Below are 15,552 nucleotides of genomic sequence, written 5' to 3'. Positions count from 1 at the left end.
GGGAACGGGGTTGGGGGCTTGCCACGTGGCTTCTGGAAGCAGCGGCATGTCCCCCCTCCAGCTCCTATGTGTAGGGGCAGCCACGTGGTTCTCCGCACGCTGCCCACCACAGTTCCCATTGGCTGGGAATCGTGGCCAATGGGAGCTGCAGGAGGGCATCTGCGGACAGGGCAGCGTGCAGAGCTACATGGCCGGTGCCGTGCCTCCACATAGGAGCCATGGGGGGGGTATGCCACTGCTTCTGGGAGCTGCAGGGATGGTGCCTGCAGATGAGGCAGCACAGAGAGCTGCCTGGCCACGCCTCCGCATAGGAGCCGGAGGGGGGACATGCCACTGCTTCAGGTAAGCGCCACCCCGAGCCTGAGCCCCCTGCACGCCCCAGCCCTGATCCCCCTCCCACCCTCTGAACCCCTCTGAACCCCTCGGTCCCAGCCCAGAGCACCCAATTTTATCTCCATAAAATTCCCCTATTTGCTGTTTACACTCTTCTTGGTGATTTGTTCCTCCTTCCCTTTAGGAGTCATTTAGCCAAGCATGCACATATAATTTTAGTCTTTCCTCAAATCAATGACTCAGAATAAATCTACTCTACTGAGTAATGATCTGCAAGCTAATGCATCACAATAGCACCTTGGGACCATTACAAAGGTATCAAACTTTAAATTGTACTTTCCATCTTCAGATCTTAGATGTCAGGAAAGAAGGAACACCGAATAAACAAATTAGTAGCCATATGATGTCAAAAGAACAGACCGGGCCATTCTGAGGTTCCCCAATCTAAGTATACTTGGTATGTCACCAACATTCACATATTTTAAGGCCAGCAGGGACTATTATAAACTAGTTTGCCCTCCTATAAAACATAGGCCATATAATTTCACCCAATAATTCCTGTATCAAGCTCATAAATTCTGGCTAAACAAGAGCACGTCTTTTAGAAAGACAGCAAGCAGTTTTCTTCTGTCTCAGCATGCTCAATAGAAACGATAAAGCAGGAAGAAAAATATAGTTTTTTATTTGTTTAGTTTTCATCTAAGTTTCCTATGAATTTTGTTTTTTCCAAATGAAAAAATTAAACCAAATTTAACTGAAAAAAGTTGTTTGATTTTCCATTAGAAATTTTCCTGCACCAAAATTTGTTTTTGATTAAAAACTATTTTTCATCAAAACTGCTTTAACAAAAAGATTTTGACCAGCTCTAATAATAGCCCACTTGTTTAGACCAACAGAGGAGAAACTAAAATCTTCTCACTGAAATTAATTAAAAACACTTGTAAAAATGATGACATAACCCTTCTCCTCCTTTTACAAACTCCTTTAGGTAGCCAATGGTTTCTTGCACTGGTACTTTCATCTGTAACCCAGGCAGGGTTATGAACTGCAGTTCAGCATACCTTTGTGACCTGGGATGGCTTTGAGGTTAGGATAAGATGGTGATCCCGAAGCAGAGGGTGGTCCTTTCCCGCCAACATGATTAGTTACAACAGGCGGTGACTGTGGTCTTCTCAACAGTGGCGACATACTGCGTCTTCTCTTTAGTGATGCTGGAGTGTTGGGGTCTCCTGGACGCTTAATTTTGTTCTGAGGCCCAGCGACAAATTCATCTGCTTCATCAATCATCATACCCTGAAAAGAGACCAGAAATTTCTATTTGAAACAGAGATTTTCCACTGATATAACTAGAGTAAGCCTCCTCAACTCAGCTGGCTTTTACTACTCCTTGTAGCTATCCGAAAACACAATGCAGACAGGTCGAATATAAAGGTGCAGTATTTCAAATGCAGAGCAGCTTAGAACGGAAAGCACTTACTACAAAAGCAACACAAGCCTTTGTATCCAATTCTCTCAGACAACGTACTTAGAGAATGAGAATGGTTCTGAAGTTGGAGGAATAACTCCACTCTCCACTGACCTGTCTGAAAACGTTATGGAGCCTGCCCTATCATGTACTGGTGAAAAATAACTATAAATGAAGCAGGAATGTTGCTCCTCCTACCTTCTTATCCTGTTTGAAAGGATTGCCAAATGTATGAAGCCTTTTCGGTTGGTCTGGATCAATCTCCCGAAGGGGAGAAGGCATCATCTTCAGGTATTCCTGGTAATTTCCCATTTGAGCAACAGGAACACTGTGAAGGCAGTCTGCAGTGGAACAGCATAGCGTTACTTAGTCTATTTTTAGACCAAGATGATATAAAGAACATACACATTTTAGATTACTAGCGTTAACCCTTATGTTCTTATGTATTCGTATGTGCCACTATGGGGCTGAAGACTGATATGGAGCACTAGGAGTGATAAGGCTGTCAAAGAGCTACATTTATTACTTGATTTGGACAGAAGGGATGAAGAGAAATCATTCAACCAACTTTTATCCCAACCTCATCCTTATCAGGCCCCACTGTGAAGTGTCCGTGAGCACGAGCTTTAAGGAGGGCTGCTGTAGGCAAATTGGAAATAGCATGCCCATCCCAGCCTCAGGCACTGTCACCAAAAAACAAAAAGAAAAACAAAATTCTGCCACAGAGCTCTCCCTGAAGCCTGTGTTTAAAATTTAAAGCAAGCATTGAATTCTCCTCCAGGGTAAAAGCTTGAAGTAGCCCCTTTTGAATCCACTCCCCAGCAAGAAGACAGGCATTCTAAACAGCATCCGAGTGACCCAGCACACAATGCAGACAGACACACACGTCTGGAGCACAGCAACTCACTTCAGAATAACCCCAGTGCAGTTGTTCACTGTTAGCAAGAGAAAGGTAGCTATTTACCTTCATCCTGTCCAAGGATAAGCTTGTGTGTTTTCAGCAGATTGGTTCTCATTCTAGTTAGCTGATCTAGAAGACTGCGACGAGGAATATCGTAAGCATTTCTGAATGCCTGTGGCTTCAAATCCTAGTTTTAAACCAAGCATACACATTTCAATTAAGCCAACCATTTTCATCTACAGAGAGAACGTACAATGGAGGATTTTAACTATGTTTAAAAATTATTATGAAGCACGATCTCTACAGGATACATATCAGTACTAGTGCTCTCAGCTCCACTGAACTAACCACCATGCAAACTCCGGAACTACCAGATGTATCTTTCTGCAAAGACTGTCACTTTAAAATGATTAGTCTTTGTTCATTTATACTTTCAAACAGATCCACAAAGCATCTGCAGAAAAACATTATCTATTTTTCTATCCATATGTATGCCTAAACTGTGGTATCAGTAACTTCTATGTATAGTAAAAGGAATTAAGAAGCTTTTAAGAACAATTACATTATGTGAGAGACAAGCAGAAGGAGACAATAGTCATGCACACCCACAGTATAATGTTTACCTTGTTTAAGAGTCCTATATGGAAGCCAGCAAATTCTTTAACATTCATTTCAGCCAGTCTCAATGGAGAGTCACCAGTGATCCCTTGCAGCAGCTGCTTAAAATCCCTGCTATGAACCAGGGAGAGGCCACTGGAGTGATTTTTCACTTTAATTCCAGTCTCTTGTGGAACTTTCTTACCCACCGAACCTATTATCCGCTCCGACTCAATTTTTGTCTAAAACGGAATTACATGGTGTTAGAGAAACAATCAATAAGTATAAGTATAAAACTCTCAATTACTTTAAGAGGTCAACAGACCTATAGTTTGACTCCCAACTGCTCAAGGAATTGAGAATTACATGTCCAGGGAGAGTCAGTTTCTAGGCAACCATGCTGCACTATGCCAAAACAGAACATTTCTGCATTTAGCTAGTGCTACGGAATTAGAGGGGTTACAAACACTACTAGTTTTGCTGAAAGTCCAGCAGCAATAAAAACGAAGAAAATCACAGAGGCATTTTTCTTTAAAGGAAGAATCTGAGTTGAAGTCAGAACACACTGTGATACTAGTATTTAAGATAGCAGGGTTATCCCGCCACAAAAACTATACGATTTCAGACTTTTGGGGTTGCTTGACAACTTATTTTAAGTAAAGTTCACTATACAGGGACAACAAGACTGAAAAAATAAAGTAAAAATTTGCATGCAATTTGCTTCCTTACGAAAAGTTAGTCAGTAAAGAAAAGCAAATTACTTCTGCTCTTTCACAGAAATTTACAATGGGATTTTATTGGATAATGGGTGATCTTACTTAGGTGCGTAAGGTAAGCATTTTTTACTTTTCCCAAGAGTTCAAATGCATCTACTTTCATATTTACAAGAAAACAACTTGTTCCCCCAAAGAAACTTCCTTTTTTATGATCAGTTCCGTCATAATTCATTAAGAGTTCTTCCCTAATTTTAAAGGGCAAAGCAAGTACACAGAATTTCAGATATTAGCTGCCTTTATTCCAGTATCTATATAATGCACATGTTTTTATTGGTCACCTGTTGTGGATTTCTGTGAACATTACATAGTGTCCTCAAGCCATGCTGATCCTATATATCAAATACATAAGAATTTGTACAAACACTCATCAAAAAGCCACCAGATGCATTTACATCTAGTGAAGGTTCAATCATGTCAGAAGCCTGCTTGAAACTATTCATTTTTTGAGGTGGAGGGGTTTTTGTTATATTTAAAACTGCATTACTTCCCCAACGCTGACCATAGGTTTTTAAATTACCCGTTTCTAAATAATTTGATACTATTAGAATAATACCAAAAGATGTTGAGTAACAGCTCACTCTATTGGAACATGGGAAGACAAAGGGCCTTAGAGAGAAGGGGACTGGGGAGCAAGACATCACAGGGAAAGTGTGTTCTCCATGCTGAACTTTCAAGAAAGAACTGAAGGTACAGATTTGCTTTGCTTAGTGTTCTGTGTCACCCCCACCCATCTGATGGGAAGATAAGGGAGCTGAATGGGGGGAAGCCAGAGGACCCTGCCTCATGTAAAACTCTTCTTTTAATATCAACTTTCAGGCAAGAGCGCTATTCTGTATGGCCAAACTTTAAATATTTTAGTAATGCACATCCAAAATAAACACTTATTGCCTCAGTCTCCAGTGGAGGCACAGTTTAAAGTGGCTAAGAACAAGCAACTTATTTTAGCCATCGTGAATATTAGCAGTAGAAATACCAAGTCTACTTGGCAACCATCTTTAGAGTAGAAATCAAACAGATGCTTTAAAAGGTAGCTGGAAAAAAACAACACAAAAAACTCTCCTTCCCATCCCACTCTACTACTTATAGAAGCCACAGTGATTGGCTCCAAAATGGTTTAGGGGTTCATCCATATAGCTATAGAGAAAGTATGATCCAACAGTGGAAAACCCCATAGAGATTAATTTATTTATAATCTGAACACAAACTAAATAATAATCAATGCACTTCTAATTGCAAAGGTTTTATCAATACTACCTGTTGGCTGAGTTTTTTAAGGTAAGAGATAACACTGTAACTAAGTCCACAATCTAAATTATCTGATATCAGATTTGGAGCTCCCATCATCCTTAGGGCTTTCTTTAATGGCTATAAGGAAAACAAAATACACAACAGTAAGAGAATAAATCTTAAAAAAAAAAAAAAGTTTTAAAAAATAAGTTATAGGAAATTAGGGCACATGGTTTAGTGCTCTAGCTTTTCGCTTTTGGAAACTAGCGTTCAAGTCTATTCAAGTAACATGTGTCATGAGTTTGGTGGTCTAGCTAGCTTGCAGTGGGCTTTATGCCACTATCCCAGCACACCATGCAATATGGCATCACTGGCAATTTTCACTCAAAGGCTCAGTACTAGACTAGCCGGGATGATGCAAGTCCACATAGAGGTGCATTGCCCAAGCTACGTACAAAAGCTTATGTTGCCCACCCTCATCTGTCTGGTCAGGCCAGTTCTGTTGGTATCACTTTCCCGAGGACTAGGAATTCACACACATTAATAACCGTAAACAATCTGCACACTCTTTAATTACAATGGTAAAGTCTAAAATTCACTTTTGACAAAGCAAATTCAATCTAAAGTACACTTTCAGATTCTAATACTAAATTGTGCCAGATTTAAAATTAATCTTAAAATGTTTACTGTTGCTAGTAGCACAGAACATGCTTGGGAATTAAAAAAAAAAGTACTATTCTTGACACACACATAAAACAAACACAAAAGGTTTACTAACTAAAAGTTCATAGTTAGTGTTCAAAATTTAGGAAAAACGGAACGTAAAATTCTAGTTATCAGCCACCAATATTTCTACACATAAAATATGAAAAAATACATACCAATACATAGTAAGGAGGCATTGTTTTTAAGTAGCTGTCAAAAGCCTGTCGCCACTTCAGATTTGGCTTAAATTTGTGAACCTTAAACAAGTCATCTGCAACAGAGAAAACAAGATTTGATTACATAGCCCCAACACTAACTTTTGACCAACACTGCAATAAGTCAGTTTTCCTGGGGGGTTTTTCCAGGGGGCTTCCCCACAACAATTGCCCTTAATCTTAGATTGAAAGGGTTTGCATCCTCCATAGTAGCTACAGTTTTGACACCGGAAACCATGCCGGATATTATTACAGCAGCCTTACAGTGGAGGTTGCCTATATCTCACAAGCAAACTAAACAGGGCCGTTTAAATACTGCACACAACTATCAACTGGAGGAAGGGAGAGAATATATGTATCACAGCAGCTTTATCTTCCTCGGACCATTTATCAGAATTCCTCAATAAAAGTAAGGATTCCCCATAACAGATCAAACCAATCCACATGAACCTTGGCTGTTTCTCATATTTCGAGAAGCTTTCAGGCATCCGAGCTATACTAAAGGTTCAATCTTGACTTGTGATAAACTGAAAGATATGGACTCGTGGCTGCGTATCGCAGCAGGAGAAAGCCCTACGACATATTTATTTGCTGTACTGCTGGACCGCTTGTAGTTTGTAATCACAATCTCCAAACATTTGCTATTGAAGGGTATGTAGAGTTCAAAATTCTTGTGCTGTTCTGGATTAGTCCATATGCTGCATTATCAACTTGTGATTTCATAATCTCTGCTCAGCAGGTCTGCAGAACGCTGGCAGAAAGGAAGCTAGAGAGTTTGGAGGAGATGGGGAAACAGACATCCAGTAGGAGGTTGGGCAGGGCTACAGGGGACAGGGACACGTACAGAAGGAGGTTGTAAGAAGAAAAGACAGGGCAGGGAAAGGGTTTTCTCCTTGATGAACTTTCAGGAAGATCTAGCTGAAGAGGCAGATTTTACTTGCTCAGTGCGCTGCATAAATGGAAGATGTTTCACATATTTTCTATCTTCTCACATTCAAACCCATCTTAACTACAAGTATTTTCCAATCTAAATGAATTCTGTGTCAGACAAAAAAATACCCCACTACAGCTGCTCCAATTATTCTACTTTCTGGCCTGAAGCAATTGGGGTGAGTGTTGCCGAGGAGTTAAGGTTCCGTTTTAATCTGAGCACATTTCATAACTGGCAGTATTATCTAATTAGAGCTGTGAGAACTTCCTATGCTTGGATATCGGAGGTTTATTGCAAATACAAAACAATCCTTGTGTGTTCTATTGTGAAGAAGTCTGTTAATGTTTACATGTACTTAATTATTTCATAGTGATATTCTGATGTTTCAAATAAACTTAACCATATCGTTCATTTATATGAACTCAATGTCCTGGTAGTATGCACGCTATGAAAACAAGTGATTCTTTCAGGAGTTGCTATATATTTTATTGCACACAGACACAGACAGCTAAATCAACGAAGAGACAAAAAACTGAAAAGTGTTTAGTGTCGTGACATCAAAGTTGTAGTGTGAAACATCGGCCACAATAAGCAAATGAAATATTTTATTACTGCATTAGTTCCTTTCTATAAAGGAGGATATTTAAGAATATAAAGTACATGTAGCTTGATGGTGTAGCCATTCATAAATAGTAGGATTAATATTTACAATATGCATTGGCCCAACTAGTTAAGAGTACCCATACTAGAGCAAAATCTGAGAATTTTGATGTTTGGATACCCGAGTTTCAAAATGCTGTTTCAACCAGATTGTGTGAAATGTAAACAGAGCTTTGACACAGACATTTAAGAGTTGCTGCAGAACCTTCATTCTGTTTACACTCAGGGCCTCACCGATAGGGTTGCCAACAACAGTGCAGAATAGACAGCCACTGTAACAATTCCTACCCTCCAAATAAGAAAGAAAATGGCTACAAGTTTCAGGCAGGACTTAAGAGTTGGTCTCTATCCCTCCTGTCCCCTCATTATTTCAAGGAAGGACAGTGCAGGGCAGGGCAAATGAGTTACAAGAGAAAGTTCCAACATCGGGGATAAATTAATTGTTTTGGCCTTTATCTTAGACCAATTTAAGGCAAGAAGAGTTCCAATATAATCCATTTGTTCATAATTGTGATAAGGGGAGCAGTAAGCTCTGGGCTGCTAAAAACTCATGACAATTTTGCAACACCGGTGTGAAATTATCTGAATTTCCATATGTTCATATTTCAAGCCAGTCGTTACAGCTTTTAAGCCTCTGAAATGTACTTTGCCATGGTGTTTGGCCAGGGCAGTATGCCAGTCTCTATGTAAAGAAACTTCACATCAATTCAGTTATACTGTTCCTTTCATAAAAGGAAACTCTCAAGCACTTAAGGGCCACAATTTAAGATTTATTATCAACAAAAAGATTTTAAGCCAACCCTATTCATCATATTTGTTTTAAAGATGCATCAAATTTGTCTTCAGCTATTCTCCTGCAAACAGTGGGCCAGAACCTGCAGGATGCTGAATACTCTCTGTTTTCTGAAGTCAGTGGGAGCTGAAGGCACTGAATATTGTACAAGAGGGGCTTAGAACCTTAGGATGGGTTCACACGTTTGCAAGCTAATACTATAATAATTCAAGAGACCCAAGTGTGACTAGGGACTGACTGCAAACATAGATGAAACTGACCAGTCTGTTTTCTTTACTAGGTTTAGACAAGGTACAAAAATTAGAGAATTTTAAAATTCTGTGTTAGTGACAGATCAGGAGGCTGGTTTACTTCTAACTCAAGAAGGTGGCAAAAAAAGTCAGTTTTAGTTATACAGTAGGATCCCAATTATCTGGGCATCCTGTGTGACAGCAAGTTTGCATAATCTGAAGTTAATATAAAAATGTTTTAACAGATTAAGGTAAAAGGAAAAACACTGCATCCTTTATTACAGTGTGTCGTTCTGTTCAATTACACCTGTGAAAGTGAGACTTTGTTCCCCTCTAGCAACTAATCTACGTATAGACATTTATGAGCCTTCTACTGCCTTCGAGCGAATGGACACGGTCCTTTAGTTCAGTGGTTCTCAAAGCCGGTATGCTGCTTGTTCAGGGAAAGCCCCTGGCAGGCCGGGCTGGTTTGTTTACCTGCCGCGTCCGCAGGTTCGGCCGATGGCGGCTCCCACTGGCCGTGGTTCGACGCTCCAGGCCAATGGGGGCTGCGGGAAGCGGCGCGGGCCGAGGGATGTGCTGGTCGCCCTTCCCGCAGCCCCCATTGGCCTGGACCGGCGAACCGCGGCCAGTGGGATCCGCGATCGGCCGAACCTGCAGACGTGGCAGGTAAACAAACCGGCCCAGCCCACCAGGGGCTTTCCCTGAACAAGCGGCGCACCGGCTTTGAGAACCATTGCTTTAATTTATGCAGTAGAGGCTCGTGATTTTATATCCAAAAGTCATGGCATGCCCATCCCCACAGACGGTCCAATCAAGGGCACTGTTATGTAAGTATGGAATAATCCATCATAGAGTACTCCCTATTCCCACTAGTGTAAAAGCAGTATTCGGCTCTGTGATACTATGCCAGAACAGTTCATTTAGCTCACAGGGGGAGAAAGGGGCAGCTTTTGGATTTTCAAATATAAAAATCACCTCTTGCAATCGCTCAAGAAGTCTGTGGGAGCATCATTTGTGCTGGTCCAAGTCACAGGCTCTCCACAGAAAACCTACACTTTTCAAACTGCTCAGTTTCCAGTGTGTGTAAGCACCATCATGGGGGTTGAATTGATTTCCTTTTGGCATATTTTATTATCTGCTATTTCTCCATCACCTCCAATGACTCTTCAGAAGAATATCCACGGCCCTGTTCTCTCATCAAAGCTTGCCCTCCACATTAGTGCCTCGGTGACTAGAATCAGCCAGGAAAGAGTTGTGTAAATTGCTCAGCCAAGCTAACTCCCTAGATTTCATCAATATACTTGATCTTTGCTGTGTTCCAATTTTAAATCCCTGGCTTCATTTATGCTTTATGGCTTTGGCTTTTCAATTAGCTTACTCTTCTGCAGACATGGGACGAGATCTGTAAGTGCAATGGCCTTGATGATTCCATTTCAGTGGTGTTGTTTCTTTGTTAGGAGAAGACATTTAGAAACTGGTGTAAGAAATTACCAAGAGAAACAGTTGCTAAGCATAGGTCAGTCATCGGATTAAAATTCTGATGGATCAGAAAACATGACAGTTCCGTCCCTGGGCCCAATACATGTAATATCATGGTAAACCAGAGATTATCCAGGAGCAGAAGTACCTTCAGAGGCAGATTTTTGTATTTTATTGCCAGGAGAAACTTGGAGAAGCAACAGACAAGGATTGCACTTGCTATTCTGGTGTTCTTCTGGTCTTCAGAGTGGATAGCCTGCCAAGTTAGAACACCATGATTCTCTGGCATTCAGTACAAGCAGGAGTTAGAGTATGCATGTGCCAAATGCACTAGTACATCCCACATGGTCACTCTTTGGCTTTGTAAGCGCAAGGGCATCCTCTTCTGAACTACAGACCAGAGTTTTGTCAGCCAGACACCAATACTATTAACTTGCTCAGATCAGACCATCACAATGGACTGTTTGGCGCCACTCTCCCAGGAATGGCCACACCTCTCAATTGCACGCAGTGGTTCCCTGCAAAGCTTCAGATTCCTGAGTCCATGTCTTAAAACTGAGACAAACATTCCTTGCCATGAATAAGCCCCTATATTGCCTATCGTCAGGTGCAACTGAAGCATGCACACGCTAAGCTGGGGGCCAGATACAGAATCCACATTTCTGCTCCTGAGGAAGCAAAAAAAGATAAGTGGTCACGTCTCTAGCTGTGGTATGATTGTACATCTTCTAGTCACTGGTCCCAGCAATTCACTTCACCAACTTGGCAAAATCTTCCATTTTCTTTAGCGTTCTTAACACTGGTATTCACAGGCTTCCTCATGCAATACTTGTTCCAGGATGTCAAATTAAAGCCTTCCCTTACCCACCAATGGAACAGTGGGAATAAACGAATGCAAGAAAGAATGGTCTTGTAAGCAACTAGCAACACTTAAAACACACAAGGTCTTGAAAACTTCTTGACAGACGGGGGGGGGGGGGCGGGGCGGGGGGCAATAAATTAGATAGGGTGGTTCAGATAAAGTTTATCTTCTTGTACTATACAACTTTTCCCCCCACGGTCATGGAAAAAAGGGGAGGGGGGGGGGAAAGTTTATCTGCATTCCACTCAGAGCATCAATGTTTGTCTCATTCCCCAGATGCAGAGCTCTTCCAATAGAATGGTGGACACAGGAAACATTAAAATAGCTCTTAGAGCAACAAGACAAGTCATGGGTGACCAAAGTAAGTTACTCTTCCTTCTCCCCTGTAGAACATCAAACCCCTGCTGATCAGAAAAAGGAAAGACTGGTTTATGCAATCAAACCAGTCTTCTTGCTCTTTTTTTAAATACAAAAAACCCACATATGAAAGATGTCAAGTATCTTTAGAAGTGTCTTTGGAAATATTTAAGAGTGTACTGTCAGTTGGTTAAGTACTTGGCAATTTCTCCCATTGATCGGAGGATATAAATTCAGCAAAAAAAGCTTTCATTTTAGGTTCATGCAGAACTGTCACTAGACCTAATTTCGCCAAGCTTCCCATTCCATGGATGGAAGTGTTCAAAACAGTGATAAGAAACAGCTCAAGATACATGCACTGGATGTGTCATCACTGTAGCTCCATGGTAAACATCCCGTTTACGACTCATGCATTTGAAAAGCCCTGCCCCGTCATTTAAAACAGCACCATGCAGTTTAATTTTACAGACAAGGTACACCACGTGCTTGAGGTAGTGAGCAGCAGAACAGCACTGCACATGTTGCAGCGGCACCTCTTACATTCCTGTAAAATGGGAAGACTCTTCACCTCTGAAAATAGGGTGGGGGAAGAAGTGGCAGATCAAGATGACTACACCACATTTATTTGTATCCACCAATGGCCTCTGCTGGACTAGCAGATCTGCAATAGAAGTGGCAGTTCATCTGATTTGGTAGCAACCAGCTCCCAGAAAGCAGGCGCTTTTAGACTGAACGCCAAGTCCTAGGCATTGGAATCATTATCAGGCTGACATACAAGCCATGAGTTCATGTTTTCAACTAAGAGAAGTGCTGATTTGCTGGTGGATTATGGTGAGGTGAGAAGGTGTATTAAGAATATAAACAAACATTCTTGCACCTTTTTCTTGCCAGAATAATGTACGTGACTGTTCCATATAATACGAGAAATAATGTTTTAAAGTTCAGTATTTCCTTATCCTAAATCTTCACTGTTATTTTGTATAATTTTTAAAACACACTGGCTCTATAAATAAAAGAAATAATAGCACCTGCGAAGCAATTCCCTCTGCCATTAGCATTTTGCCATGGGAACCAAAGTCTTTACACTATAGCTATTACAGGGCCTATTCATGCACCACTTCTCTCGTATCATCTCGCCTGTGGAAAGCAAGCTCATCATGAAAATGAAACATTTGGTCCTCGAGGGGAAATGCTGGCTGCTTCGTTGCTCTAGACCTGCTTGCTGGTTGCTACTCTCTCTCCCCAACACCCCTAAAAAGGCCTGCACCTGACCTTCCAGCCACAAGTAGGATGCCACAAGAGCAACTGCAAAAAAATGGAGATACCACATCCTACATGAGGGAAAAGAATGGAGGTTGAAGCTTACTCCAGGTTAAGGAAGAGGCTACGTGTCTAGGAGGTGAACAGCATCAAACATGCACTGGAAGCAGGTAGCTCTCCTCCTCTGCTGGAGAGAAAAAAAAAGGAGAGGGGGTATGAAAATCCTCTCCTCCCAAGTTATAGTTAAGAGTTTGCAACATTCTATACTCTCTGATCTCCATTATTTTAACCGATAAATTTAGGCAGCACATTAGCCATTCTTATTTTTATGCTGTTACGCTGTCCGATGTACTGTATTACCTACCTAGCAGAGGAAGTAAAGCAGGATAGTTGTAAGGCATCACAAAGAGGTTTACACAGGTTAAAGTAGTGCTTGCTTTTAAATACCCAAATGGATGGCCAAGTTCACTGTATTTTCCACTGTTACTCACAAATACCTGATAAAGAACATAAGAAACATTGTTATATTTAAAACAAAACATTCTAAAAAGTTGCACATTTATCAGAATAAGTGCCATCTGATTGTTTACTCTTTTTAAAGAGGAGAAGGGGAAAACTGTAGAAAATTGCAGAGTTTGATTTTACCTGTATACATAAAACTGGACATGCACTTAAGCCTGGTCTACACTGGGGGGGAGAGGGAGGGGAAGAAGAGAAGAGAGAGAGAGAAGGTGAAATTGATCTAAGTTACGCAATTTGAGCTACGTGAATAACATAGCTGAAGTTGACGTACTTAGATCCACTTACCGCGGCGTCTTCACCGTGGTAAGTCAATGGCTGATGCTCCCCCGTCGACTCCGTCTGTGCCTCTCGCCCTGGTGGAGTACCGGAATCGACGGGAGAGCGCTCAGTGGTCCATTTATTGCGTCTAGACGCGATAAATTGACCCCCGCTGGATCGATTGCTATCCGTTGATTCAGCCAGTAATGTAGACAAGCCCTTAGACTTGTAAATTATATACACATCAGAGATGCAAAGATACTTAGTCATTTAGTCCATCCCGTCAGGGTGGGATTGCTCTCCAGAGCATATTTTCTAGTGATTTGTTGACACTATATTTAATGGCTCTCAAGGGAAGTGATGGATGCTCCATTGTCAGACACTGTTTAACAGGCTATACCTGATCTCTGTTGCAAGTAGATTTTTCTAATAATTTGATTTATAAAGTTATCTCCCTAAAACATATGCACAACTGAGAACAAGCCTGATTTTTCATTCTTCAATACATTGACACACACACTCTCAAACTAAGGAGATATTGCCAATTTGTAAACAAACACCGCATTAATCCTCAGAAGACTGATTATTAAGAAATGCACTTCTTTAAATTTGGAGGATGCCAATATTCTAGAGGTTAAACTTGTAACGATGGAGTGGAGTACTATGTTCGAGAAACAGACACAAACACGAACTGGGACAAGAAAAGCTGTTTAAATAAACTAGAGAGATTAATTCACAACCTTTGTCAGGGGGACCGAGGGACAGATAAGATATCCAAGCATGCTTTAAAGCCATTATTTGGAATTCACTGGCTTGTAAATGGACTGCATTCCCTCACTTTTTTCCTAGGCAACAGGGTGATTTGTTTCATTGTTGGTTACACTTCCAAATTACCGTTACCATTTATTTGTAAGTTAGGAGATGTTAACATCTCTCTGCACTTCCATGCGGTTTCCAAATTCTTTCTGGATTCTTTCTAGGTAATAAAATGATCCCAAAAATCCACACTCCTGAGTGATGTAGTTATACCAGCGTAAGATCCTAGTATAGACAGTGCTATGTCGATGGGAGGGCTACTGCATCTCGGGGAGACGGAGCAGCACGCTGATGGGAACGGCTCTCCCGTTGGCGTAGGTAGCCTCTTCACTAAGTAGCACAGCTGCACCCAGGCAGTTGTGCCGCTGCAGCACTGCAAGTGTAGACAAGCCCTAAATGTAGACCAGGCCTAAGTGACTTGCCCCAGGTCATACAGAAGAAGCCTGTGACAAAGCCAGGAATAGCACCAAGGCTTCCACAGGACCAATCCAGTGCGTTAAGCATGAGGTGTGAATTGGATGGGAGAAGTTAAAACTGCTACTTACCATACAGTACATTAGAATTTATGTCACTTAAATAACATATAAGAGTTCTAATAGAAATCAATAATCTCTTCCAACACGCAAATGGCAAGTTGCATTTCATCTGAGTGTGGAACCTGGGGGACACATTTGCCACTGAAATGCTATGACTTCAAAACAGAACTAAATGAATTGATGAAGTCTGAAGTAGCATCACCTTTTCAAAGGCTTGAAAAATCTAGTCAGAATTGAGGAGATCAGCATCTTTACATATTTCCTCAACTCAGCAGAACAGTGTAACATCAAACATACCTCTTGCCTTCTTGCAGGTTTACACAGATTAACGTAGCACTGCCTGGGATTCCCATTAAATTTATAATCATCAAATAAAGGCAAATACCTGCCAGCAGGCATGGGGAGACTTTCGTTCCAAGATGTACTGCGTTAAGGGCGAAGGTTCAAGTTCATATTTGTCAAAAGGAAGCTTGTCTATTACCATTGGCTCACAATCTACACAGGAGAACCTCACAACAGGATGAGCTGTGCGTGGCGGCTAAGAGGAGGAAGAAAAGATTCATGACTTAGAGTCCACCAACTGCCAGATGTTAAAGATAATCAGCTTAATTCTTTAATGCCAGTAC

The 15,552-nt window shown here is 41.2% G+C and overlaps 1 protein-coding gene across 5 annotated transcripts in view; it reads right to left on the bottom strand.

Moving 5' to 3' along the window:
• Nucleotides 1-15,552, bottom strand: part of LOC128842976 (integrator complex subunit 6-like) — a 60,032-nt gene that overhangs the window by 7,565 nt on the left and 36,915 nt on the right. For 2 of the 5 annotated variants that reach the window (XM_054039387.1, XM_054039388.1), the window contains exons 8-16: nt 15,312-15,464; nt 13,159-13,291; nt 6,181-6,275; nt 5,327-5,437; nt 4,351-4,401; nt 3,323-3,538; nt 2,763-2,886; nt 1,997-2,139; nt 1,395-1,626 (exon numbers count right to left, since the gene is read on the bottom strand). In XM_054039387.1, the coding sequence (XP_053895362.1) occupies nt 1,395-1,626; nt 1,997-2,139; nt 2,763-2,886; nt 3,323-3,538; nt 4,351-4,401; nt 5,327-5,437; nt 6,181-6,275; nt 13,159-13,291; nt 15,312-15,464 (1,258 nt within the window). Of the gene's footprint in view, nt 1-1,394; nt 1,627-1,996; nt 2,140-2,762; nt 2,887-3,322; nt 3,539-4,350; nt 4,402-5,326; nt 5,438-6,180; nt 6,276-12,900; nt 12,982-13,158; nt 13,292-15,311; nt 15,465-15,552 lie in introns of those variants that run through there. The other 3 variants (XM_054039389.1, XM_054039390.1, XM_054039391.1) reach the window with 3 other exon arrangements.

Source organism: Malaclemys terrapin, chromosome 9 (assembly GCF_027887155.1).
Source record: "Malaclemys terrapin pileata isolate rMalTer1 chromosome 9, rMalTer1.hap1, whole genome shotgun sequence".
Classification (NCBI taxonomy): Eukaryota; Metazoa; Chordata; order Testudines; family Emydidae; genus Malaclemys; species Malaclemys terrapin.
This window is presented reverse-complemented; position numbering and strand designations above follow the sequence as displayed.